General features: G+C 31.6%; 1 protein-coding gene across 1 annotated transcript in view; it reads right to left on the bottom strand.

Moving 5' to 3' along the window:
* LOC129801225 (protein still life, isoform SIF type 1-like) overlaps positions 1–12500 on the bottom strand; it is a 114473-nt gene that overhangs the window by 85123 nt on the left and 16850 nt on the right. Inside the window, exons 3-7 of the mRNA XM_055846060.1 lie at positions 9367–9551; positions 9174–9292; positions 8545–8743; positions 6756–6905; positions 5732–6489 (exon numbers count right to left, since the gene is read on the bottom strand). Coding sequence (XP_055702035.1) covers positions 5732–6489; positions 6756–6905; positions 8545–8743; positions 9174–9292; positions 9367–9551 — 1411 coding nt within the window. The remainder of the gene's footprint in view (positions 1–5731; positions 6490–6755; positions 6906–8544; positions 8744–9173; positions 9293–9366; positions 9552–12500) is intronic.

Below are 12500 nucleotides of genomic sequence, written 5' to 3'. Positions count from 1 at the left end.
CCTTCATGGAATGTTGTGCCAGCATTATTATTATTATTATTATTATTTATTGTTACTGATTTTTCAGGAGAAATACTGTTCCACTCATTTCTGTTCATGTTCTGCAACTGATTTGATATGTTTGACACTACTGAAGATATGAAGTACAAAAAATAAATATATTTAAATAAATTCAATCTTATAAAATAAGTTATTCATAGAGAAAATAAATTCGTGTGTAGACTTATTGTGAATTATCGTAAAAAACAATTTCACAAAACTTTTGTTTTTAAAGCATTTTTAGATGTTTTCGTTGTAAATGATAAATGATTAGGTACTAGATAATAAAAATGCTCAATAGAACTAAACACCGCATTCTTCATAAAAATTGAGAAACATTAACCCATAGAAAAGGCTGCGTTTTATAATGATTTCATTTTCTTTTTAAATGCAAAATAAAGACTCTCAGATAAAATATACAATATATTCCATAGAAGTCAAAATCAGAATTAATTTTGAGATTTTAAAATGTTGAAAAAAATCTGTTTTAAACGGTTAGGCTTTAGAGTCTTTAGAAGCTTTTAGAATATCGTCTTAGAAATCGACTTTTCCTTCAATTTATTTAAGTCTTTCATCATACTTTCGCGTTATCCCATATACTCCTATCATTTTTCCCATTTTCTGCTATGTTTTTTTTTAGTTTTCCCGGATGAAAATTTATTTATAATTCTAATGGCATTAAAATATTATTCTTTTTTTTAGTTTCTTAGAGTAAGATATTAAATACGATAGTTTTGAATTTTAAGATTTGATTTGTTTAAAAGTCTAGGCATAAGACTGATTAGATTAAATATTAATTTGCCATTAGTCAGTTGTAACATAACTAATCTTTTAATTTTTAATGAGAAATTAAATCCCATAATATTTATTGATATTTCAATAGAATAATTCTGAAGAAATATCTGTTAAAATTAGTTGTGCTTTGTTTTAATCGAATTTCAAATTAAATTTAGTTTTAATTTTAGTTTTCAAATTAAAGAATGTAAATCCTACATTGATGGTAATCCTACATTCACAAAGACAAAAACAATGTTTATTATAATTTTATTCTAATCCTGATACTTAATCCTTTCACTGGTGAAAGATTATCAAAGAACTGGTGAAAGATGATCACCAGAGATCTTTTGAAAGTATCCCTGTTTTGAGATTTATTTATCTCCGGAATAATCGAATAAAAACAATGAAAATTCATTTTTGGTGTTCGCTCGGATAACGGAAATATGATATGAGTAGGGGAAAGTGCCCATGCTTTGCACAACCCCAAGCTTCATAATGACTAAATTTTTTCTGATCACGAGTGTCAAACTCGTGATCCAAAAAAAAAAAATTCCAACGGCCTTTTAAAGGAACTATCGTCCTTAAAAGGTTAAGGGTTAAACGGAATTTTGAATCAAAAAATTATCAACATAGTTAATTAAAGTTCTAATTATCTCCATATTTCTGTCCGTTAAACTAAAACAATTAATTTAAATATTTAGTGTTAAAATTAAAAATTTCCTATTTTGTGTTATAGGCTATTTATGCTTCATCTACAGTAAACTTTCTCAAATTCCAGCATTTGGGACCGAAATGTTACTCGTATTAGAGAAAAATTCGGGAGTCCAAGTGTTTAAATGCAACGATTTTTTTGTTCATCTACATATTCCTATTAAGTTTACACACCCATCTTTAACTTAATTTTTTTTTGAATACCCTTAATAATGCATGCATACATAATAGAAAATTTGAGCATAATATTTGCTTCACTTAACAAGAATAAGAAAATGTGAAAAGTGACAACAAACTTTTTTCAAATTCAACTGCAGTCCGAATTAAAAAGTAGGTCGATCTTAAAAGAGCCGAATTAGCGAGAGTCTACTCACTGAGAAAAAAACGGGGGTGCGATTAACTTTTTCTCCACATAACTTTAACACTTTTTAGGTGTAAAAATATATCAGCATTTTTTAATGTTAATTTTACACCTTTTTAAGGGTAAAATTAACATGAAAAAGGGTAACTTTAACCCCCAATACACCTAAAAAGCATAATATTTACACCGACTTTGGATCAATACTGCAGAGTAAAATAAACATTCCCGGAATTTTATTTTAACTTTTTCGGATTTCTCTCAGTCAGTGCTGTAATTTTCCCTTAATTAAGAGGTGTTTAGATCTTTAAGCGTTACAGCTTTAAATCGGCCTTTAAATGATGATTCTGATGAGATCTTTTATTTTAAAATGTATACAACTTATTTAAGTCTTTGAGTAGGTATCAAACTTCTTTAAGGCTTCTTTAATATTAGAACTAGTCGGAAGAAAATTTTAAACCATTGATTACAGATAATTTTTAATTTAGAATATGAAATCTCTACATATTGACACTAAATAATCGACTTCAATCCTTAATTTTCCTTCAGTTTATAATTGGGGGCACACGCCAAAATTTTCTATAAAAATATGGATTGAATTTAAAATGTCTATATGAATTACTTTTAAAATTAAAAAAATCTTAGAGAAATTTTACATTTCCATTTTAGCTTGGTTATTGTGAAGTTTATTACAGTTTAAATGCCTTGTTTGTCTTTAGCTTATCTACAGAAATGGTAAGATAGATATTTTTGCATTTTAATTAAAAATTATTTTTTATGTGTTTCAACTTTTAGTTAATTTATAATAAGGTTTTAAAAGTTATACAGTTATTGCGGCTGATTTTACACTCCGAGGTGATGAGGTCTAACAAACAAAGAAGAATAAAAGTATTCTTTTGCTTATACATAATAGTCACATATTATTCGAGGATCTAAAAAGCTGTTGTTGCAAAGATGAAAAAAAAAATAAACAAATGAACGTTTCATTTACTTTTATTTAAGTATGTGACAGAACTGTAAATAAGTATATAGAATAAGAGCTTCAATTATTTTTAATGCATATTGAGACATTTCGTTTACGATCTAAATATTCAAGATTAAAAAATAAAGACCGCCAAAATATGAATATTTTAAAATTTTAAAATTTTGGGTCTCTATAGGCAATTGCTTGACCTAGACCAGAATATAGATATGTTCTGAAAAGGTTTTGACATCAGACAGAGCATATTACAATTTCTACCCAATCGGACAAGCTTTAGATTTTGACAGTTGTTCAAACTGGCGGACGGAAAAGTCAAATCAATATGGCGACCACGCCATCTTATAGATTTCGAACATTTTACCCTTAAATGTTATCATCGTTTTTATTATTAGAAGTTGTTGATTTAAAAATGCAAAGTCACTTGTACTTTATCTCAAATGCAAGCCTTCTATCTAGATCTTTTTAAAATAGTAAAATTTTATAAAATAAATGCTAGTGGCCCAAAATCTATTCATTAACAAGTGAAAAGACCAAAGACCCATTCATCTCCTTTCTTTTATTTTAACTATCCACTTTTATGGTGCCCACACACTAGAAACAATTTTCGTCAAAAATTGCATTTTTCTAAATTTTGATGTTTCTGCCTACAGGGATAGGGTAAATTTTCTTTGAAAAGGCATTTTTAAAGAAATTGCTCCTACACTGAGAGAAAACCGAAAAAGTTAAAATAACATTCCGGAAATGTTTATTTTATCCTGCAATATTGATCCGAAATCGGTGTAAACATTATGCTTTTTAGGTGGTAAAAGATTTTTTAGGTTTAGGGGTTAAAGTTACGCTTTCTCATGCTAATTTTACCCTTAAAAAGGTGTAAAATTAACATTATAAAATGTTGATATATTTTTACACCTAAAAAGTTTTAAAGTCATAATAATTTCTCCATTTTTTTAAATCCTTAAAATTTTAACCTGGCGCTCCCCGGACACCATTTTTTTAACATACCACAGCGGTTGAAACTATTACAGTAGACTCTCTCAAATTCGGGCATTTGGGACCAAAATTTCATCCGAATTAGAGAGAAATTCAGGCGACAAACTTTTTGAAATGCAACGATTTTTTCTTCATCTTCATGCACATACAGTAGACACTTACTCAATCGGCTCTTTTTCAATCGGGCGAAAAATGTTGTTGACAATTTTCACGTTTAATTATGAAGCTAATTCGCTCAATTTCGCTGTAGTTCTTCCTATTTTATCGTGATCCTTTATAATTGAACGCTTTTTGTGGAATTTACAAAGGCTTTGACGCTCAATTCTATCGCTAAACCGGATGACATTTTGCCCCATATTCCCGATTGAGAGAGAGTCTACTGTATTATGTTTACATACTCATATTTATCGTAAAGTTTATGATAACCCCTTAACAATGCAAAATCACATCATAACTAAGACAAACCATGGCACCTTTAAGGATATTTGCTTCATTCGATAATCAAAATCAAACTTAAAAAATATCAACAAACATTTTTCGAATTTAACTGCCGCCCGAATTAAAAAGTAGCCCGATCTTAAAAGAGCCGAATTAGCGAGAGTCTACTGTACTAAGAAATTAGATCACGATATTTGTCTGTCCGTTCGCTACCAGTGCTAGAGATCAAAGTATTAGGGAATTAAATAGCATATTTCTCAACCAATTTGGAAAAATTTGACAGCATTGGAAAGGTTTGAATGAATTTTCGGTAGGTTGGGATGTAGCAGATAGTGAGGAAAGTAGACCTCTCTGTGGCAGTTTTGGGGCAATATTCACCTAAGATTAATATCAATTAGTTTTTACAAAGCCATGAAGATTGATCGTTATTGAGGATGAGGATTTCGAGGCATTGGAAAAGTTAAACCGGTTAAAACCTCCATAAGCCATATAAGTTAAAACATCTTTATCACGCTTTTTATATCAATGTTCACGTCATATATACGTAAAAAACTGCTCTCTTTTGAAGTTCGAGCAGTTAAAAGATGTCATATACGTTAGAAAACAATTTTGCTTATAAGAAGTTGTTCATTTAGATTAAGATAAATGTTAGTAAATAAATCACGTATGAACTGTTATTCATGTTCAGTGTTATTTGGGAATTTGTTAAAAATTTCTTAGTTATTCTACATGTGTACGTACTATTTATCATTTGTTTAACCCTTTAACGACGAGACAGTTTTTGCGGATTCAAAATCAGCAATAAAAATTAAACCGATAAACAAAATCGGTAAAAGATCTTACATCTAGCCTTAGAAAATGCAACAGAGTCTGATTCGGTGTATTTTTTTACCTCTATGAGCGATAGGAATAAAAAGAGCCCAAAAAATTAAATAATTTTTCTGACAATACCAATGAATGATAATTTTCACTTTAATGAAAAATATTATATTTGAGTATTGTAGTTTCTTTTTCTAAAAAACGGTTTTGCTAAAAAAATGAAAGTATAAAAAATAATTAAAATGATTTTTCATTATGAGAATTTAAAAATTTGTCATTTTTAAGCTCAAAAATTTACTATAAAGCAAATAGCTGGAGACTTGCAAAAAATATCCTAGATTCTTTTAACTTTCTACTTTGCAGTTACCTACAAACATAAGAAAAAAATAACTCTAGGTAGTTAGGAAAAATTAATTTTTTTATGGGACACCGGTGTTCCAATCGTCCTTAAAGGGTTAACTTAGCTGTGGATATAATATCTATTGCATTTAACTTTTGGAGTCATATTTTTTGGGTTATTGGTAACACACTGGTTTTTAAAGAGTTAAAGTTTCAATCCTCGAAAGTCTATGAAGTGCAATGTTTCCTTTAATTTGGTTAGAGTTGTAAATTTGAACCTGATGATGATGTGAGTGACGTCCAGGTCCTCGACCACCGCAAGGCTGATCTTGGTCTGAGTTGCCATTACTCGAGCTTGGCGTTGTTGCATAGCACTGGTTGTCAAAGATCACATTGTCCGATGGTGGTGAGCCTTCCATACACCCTCGTTCTCTTTGTTCCAGCTCCAAGTATAAGCCCCTTTGTGGGTATCCTCGACCAATTTCATGAGAAGAGCGACTGTTAGAGAATCGCTGTGCTTGGGCCCGACTCATAGTGTTGTTGTTCATAATGTGGGCCGCATGGATAGCGTGTTGATGCATATGCGGCATTGTTGTAGCGCTGTTGTAGTAATTGTATCGCTTTCTTCCCATCTCTGGTGACGTCACAGGGCTGTCAGTACTGGTCATAGGCTTCAACATACGCTTTAACGTGCTAGAATCTACGTTCATGTCCTCGGTGCTCTTGGACTTGCTGCGACGGGTGTTGTTGTTGAGCACATTGTGATGCATTTCATGAGCATCGCGACCTGTATCTTCGAAATCCTTTGTGCGTGTACCCGTTCCCGTGGAGATGGTCTTTGGTGCAGAGGTCTGCTGAAGTGTCCCACCAGCTTGGGTGCCTTCAGACTTGGAAGTCTCCTCGGGACCCTTACCCATTTGTGTACCTGAGTCCTGCTGTCCAGCTTGTGACCCGATATGATGATTCTGCGTACCAACTGATGTTGTGATTGTCATTGTATTGGTTTCTTGAGTCTTTGTTTGGCGATTTAGTGTCTCTGTGGAGTGGAAGAGAATATAATTATTTTTAAATATCCCTAGCAGATTTATTTGCTTCATTAAATAAGATTATAGAAAATAGTAATGGAAACTTCATAGCAACTATATATAGATACGTTTAGTTTAAATTATCGATCCCAATTTCAATTGTTTTGCATTTAATTTGGAAAATTAAATTTTGTAGTGGACTTGTTTTGATTGTTTAACGTAACTCTTGTCTTTCAATTGAGATTTCCGGAACAATGGGGAGTAAATTGCATTTTACCTTGCCCTGTGTTCTGAGTACCGATGCCTTGGCTACTTGTCGTCACATTATCGTAGAGTGAGGTACTTGAAGTGGCAGCTGCCACCTTATCACCCCTCACAGTGTCAGTTTCAGTGCTGCGAGTCGTTGCTCTGGGAAGGGTTGACGATGCTGTAATCATGAAGAAAACATAGATTTAAGTTTGTCTACAAATAAAGTCAAAGTTGAATTGAATGGACAAGTAGAGAAAAGCAAACTATCCTTAATTACTCGAATTTTGATCTTGATTGGAGTAATTTGGCAAAAATTAAACAGCGCTGAAAGTCGGATACACTGAAAATCGGTCAAACCGAAAGTCGGACTATGAAAGGCGGCTTTAGCACACAACACATGACGTTGAGCTTTTTCTTGAGTGACCGTCTGTTTAAATTTTAATCTTGTCTCTTTTAAAACAAGAAAGGCCGATAAGCTATAATTGTAAGACTTATTTCTAAACCTTGCTTAGCAAAAATATGTAGTTTAAAGATTTGAAATTCGAAAAATATAATAATAATAATTAAGAATCTTACTGAATAATATCTGAAAATTTTGGAAATTCTTAGCGTGATAGGGTAAAGTGGTAGAAGTTGTACAATGGTACAAGTTGGACAGGGCTTTCTTTCTTGATAAATTTAGTACTTCATTTTTATTTGTATATTTTTAATGCTTTAGTTTTATAATTGTGCTTAAAAAAAATTAGTACTGTATATATCAAGAAAAAATCCCTGTCCAACTTGTACCGGCGAGTTGTCCAACTTGTATCACTTTACCCTACTCCAAATTATTACTTTTTCTTTATTAAATCCTTCGAGAGTTAAATTTTTAATTGAAAAGTGTTGTTTGTAAGTATTTTATCTCCCTCAATTTAAACTTTTTAATATTATGTCAGGGAAAGAAGAAGCTCTAATTACAAATCTTTTAGCATTTATTGCCATATTATTTGTATTTTTTTTACAATAATGATGTTACTTTAAAGATCTTGCTCGAAAATCCTCCGATTGAAGAAAACGAAATCACTAAAAGTTCTTATATTTCTCTAAGCTAATGTCAGTCCCTTGTGTTACATTATATTTATGAACAAAAAATTGTATATAGGGTAAGTGTACGAAATTTCGGCATAGTTGCATGCAAGCGCCAAGGTCTCAAGTTTTAAATGCAATATTATTAATACAAATTGAATATTTTTATTACTTCTTTTTACGGAGTATTGCTTGGAACCTTGTAGACAGTTTATCGTCTTTGTTTACTCTAAAATCATTCTTAATACATTTTAATATAAATAAAAATGTTGACATGGCTTTGGTGCCTCATTTCGGTCACCTTCATTCTCATAGTTCTTTGCCCATCGGGAATTCTTCAAATGTCTTTTTACATCATCTTGTTTGTGGAATCTGCATTTTTTGTTATTCTTTTGCACTGTATACAGTATGTAAAAACCAAAAATTCATGAAAATTCGAGGAACAAATAGTATGGCCGGAATTGCAAGCTGGCCGAAATTTGGCACACTTACCCTAATAAAATACATATTTTGTTTTTGATTTTCATAAAATTTAAATAACGATCTCTCAATGGTTAAGCAGTTTTCTTTGTCGTTGCTAAAGAGTTAAGCAGTCTTCAGACTAAGGATTTTTATCCTGGTCTTGAAGGTGTTGAATTTATAAGCAACAGGCAGTTATATTGATTTTTCATAATTCGTCATTTTACGAAAATAAAGAACTTTAGAATATTAGTACTAAATTTTAAATAAAAATAATTAATACAGGTCATCACCTCGATATCTTGGATCTTGAGAGCGTAGCCTGGCGTACTGTTCGGCCGTCATGCACGTACATTGTGGCTCTCTGATGCGTGATGGACTTGCTGGTGTACTGAGCGGTTTCCTCTTAGCCTTGATCTTCCCTTTTCCTGGCGGGTCGAGCTTCAGGGAGTAACTCGATGAGGCCTTTCGTGAAAATTTGAAAGAAGGCGACTGTAAAATGTCGCACTGTCATTAGGTTAGTTTGGTTGGTTTTGGGAGTTCTGGTTCGTTTGGCCATCAAGAGGATGCAACACAGAAGTAGACAGACGCACCAGAAAAGGAAGGAAGCTAGTTCGTCGTACACTTAAAGTGAGGGTGTTGTGAGGTTAAATGAGAAGAGGAGGATGGCAAATTGAGTGAATGAAAAATCATACAGTTACCATTTCGTGCGGAGGTAGGTTTTTTTTTATAAGGCAACATTACAACAGGTAAGAAGAGAAGAAATTGATATTCTTTTATCTTTACTTTCTCTTTTTTTTATGCATTATCACTGAGCACGGTCATTAGAGTTACAAATAGAGTTTGGATTAGTGTTTGTGTGTAGTTTAAAAATATGCACATTATTGGGATCAACATGAGGGATCAATGAAATTCTACTTACGCAACATTCGCGGAATTGTTTAGCATCAATAGGGGATGTAAAATTAAGTCCCCATGTGTCATTCGTCATTGGATCCTTCCAGTACACAAAACACTCGGACGCCTGTCCAATTCGAGTACCTGCAGCAATTTTGTTTTAAAATAAAAGAATTGAGTGATATATTATTTAATGAGAGTAGAAAATGGTGTTGCACCTGGTTGGACAAGTCGAACATCGAGTATTTTGTCCACTTGGCTGTTGTACGCCGTGATGTGGAACACACATTCTGGAGTATCTTGGATGCAGGTGATGTTAACAGGAACGAGATCTTCGGAGACTTGTTGCCACTTCACAGCTCCTGCTCCACTCGCAGACACATGAAACACTTCGGCCCATAACCTGTAAGAACATATAAAAATTAAGTCAAAATCGATTTGTAAGAACTTAGCAAAACCAGTAATTTATAAACCAAATTTCCAAAGGATCATATTTGATCCTTTGAAAGGTTTACTTGAATCTTTTGAAATTTTGTATGCATATTTATCACGATAGATTATGTTTTATCGTAAATTTATTACTCTTATCGTATTTCTCTCATCTGAGCGAACACCAAAGATGACTTTTTCATTGTTTTTATTCGTTTATTCCGGAAATAAGGTGTCAAAACAGTGACTCTTTCAAAGGATCATCGGCGACCCTTTCATTTTTACCAGTGTACGACTATGGATTCGTTTTTCTCGTTTTTCTCACAATGAACTATTTATTTTAAATTGGTTATAAGGCTGCATATTTAATACAAAACCTAGTAAAATTTTGCTATACATAGGGCTACCTGGGGCAAAATGTGACAGAGGATTCAACTCTTTACCATACATACTGATTTTGATAATATTGATGCTTTTATCGCTTTTACTCTGTTTTTGAAGTTTTTAAACAATAAATATCAATATAAATACAAATAAAAACATATCTCTTTAACATCTTGGTTAAAATAGAGAAATGTGGTGTTTAGGAAAGTTTTAGAACGATTTTTTTCTATAAGAATGTGCTCATTAATTTATCATAATTTCTAAAGAGCTTACGAAATTATAAAACATCCGTTTTCTTAAATTTTAACCCGAGTTTCCTTACAAAAAATTCTATCTATGAAAAGTGTAAGTATTTTTGTAATTAGTAATAAAGTCAATTTGTAACTTATTCAGTTTTTGTTTTTTATGTGAATACACCTTAAATAAATAACTCCCCCCCCCTAACAATTAGTTGCACTAATGAGAATTTATTATGCTTAAAATTATTACTTTGAGTGCCTAAATAAATTGTAAAGCACATGACGTTAATTTCCCCAGAAGTGGTTTTACATAATTACTTTCGAAAATAATTGTTACAATTTCGTAAGTAATCCAGACTGTTGTGCAATAAGTACAAAACTCTGTTAGAAATGTAACAATTCACCACTGAAAATGCACAAAATGCTTGTTCATTCAATAGAAAAGTTGTACAGTCTTGTTGGATGAATTTGTCCTGATTTTCGTGCTTCAAAAGCTCTTCCCACGTCCTGAAATTGCTAGTTGATTTGACAAGTTTTGAAGTCTCCAAGTAAAAGATAGTTTCATGACTGATATAATTAAATGAACTTTGCAAGTAAAACATGAACGCTTGAAAAGTTAAATGTGACAATTTCTACTTTGTATCATAAAAATTAATTTTCAAGAATCTAATGAAATTATTTTTGCTCAATGTTAATATGAGTTGAAAAGTAGGTGAATAGAACGTGAAAATCAATAATAGATATTGAAATTAAATTATTTGAAATGCAATAGATAGAGTTTTCTAATTGGATTTTATTTGGGTTTATGCTCATATCAAAATCAGATTTCCCTTAAATAAAATATTGATATTCAAATAGAGATTTTCAATTCGAATATGATTAGCAGATAAAATCAAATAGATTGGAAAGAAATATCTTGACATATTTTATTGAATTGTTTTTGTGTTTAAGACAGTTTAGAATATCTGAGATGTTTTTTTAGAAACTGATTGGAATCTGTTTCTGTTTACACAGAAAAAAATATTTCGTAAAATTATTCGTAAATGTTTGTGAATTCCTACTAGGGACTTGCGAAATCCTCGTAAATCGTACAACTCATTAAAAAGTTCGTAAAAGTTTGCAGTTTTCTATAAACCTTGTTCGTAATATGATCACTTGATGAATAACTTTTGTTCTTTTATAAATATTTGTTCGTACAATTTTGTTGGCCAGGCAAAAATTTGCGAACAAGTAACAAAATTTTACAAACATTTATTGTGTGTTTAGAAACATTTAGGAACAAATGTTTGTAAAAGAATAAAATATGCTCATCAAGTGCACTGAGCGAAATCCGAAAAAGTTAAAATAACATTCCGGAAATGTTAATTTTACCCTGCAGTATTGATCCAAAATCAGTGTAAATATTACCCTTTTTAGGTGTATTGGGGGTTAAAGTAACCCTTTTCATGTTAATTTTACCCTTAAAAAGGTGTAAAATTAACATTAAAAAATGTTGATATATTTTTACACCTAAAAACAAAGTACAGTATCTACCAAGTACAGTATCAGTACAGTTCTGCCATTTAGTACAGTGAACAAAGTACTAAATGGCAGAAATAGCACAGTACCTCAAAATAAAGAAATAAAAAGATATACGTTTTAGGAACATCTCGTAATTCCCCAGTAGGAATTCACAAACATTTACTAACAATATTACGAAATATTTACATTTTTTTGCATACTTGAAACTGGGAGCTATTTAAATTTCTTGATTTATCAATATATACGTGTATATAACCGTCTTGCCCCCCCTTGATCTGACCGAAAAAATCGCTGTCTTATAATACCTTTCACTATAAAAGTTCAATATCTTAAGAAAGTTTGTATTTTAACGATTTGGCCAAAATTGAAAGTTACTAATCATTTTCTTCAATTATTTATTTATTTTTATTTATCGAAATACGCCTGTTTGCTTTTCTTACAAGCCATAGGGCAAGTTATATCAAGTTCAGGCTTTTGGTTGCCTCCCATATGTCAATATTCTCTAAAACGTTCTTATGTACCTCCTTTCAACCCTCTAACCCATCCACATCACTTTTTAAAGGCAGTTCAATAAGAAAGTTCTGTGATACTTCTGGCATGTCATATGACAAATTCCGTGTGAATCTCAGAAGAGTTTTTAGAAAATATGGTTCTGTAACTGTGGCATTGCCGTTTGAACACACATGGCAATGTCAGAAGTCGTATATTTGAGACTGCTAGCAGTTCAAATGACAATAAATTTTATTAAATAAATCGATCACTTTTTGACCATTACGGGG

The sequence above is a fragment of the Phlebotomus papatasi genome, chromosome 2 (assembly GCF_024763615.1).
Source record: "Phlebotomus papatasi isolate M1 chromosome 2, Ppap_2.1, whole genome shotgun sequence".
In the NCBI taxonomy this organism is placed as follows: domain Eukaryota; kingdom Metazoa; phylum Arthropoda; class Insecta; order Diptera; family Psychodidae; genus Phlebotomus; species Phlebotomus papatasi.
The sequence above is the reverse complement of the archived record's forward strand: the minus strand, read 5'-3'. Positions and strand labels throughout refer to the sequence as shown.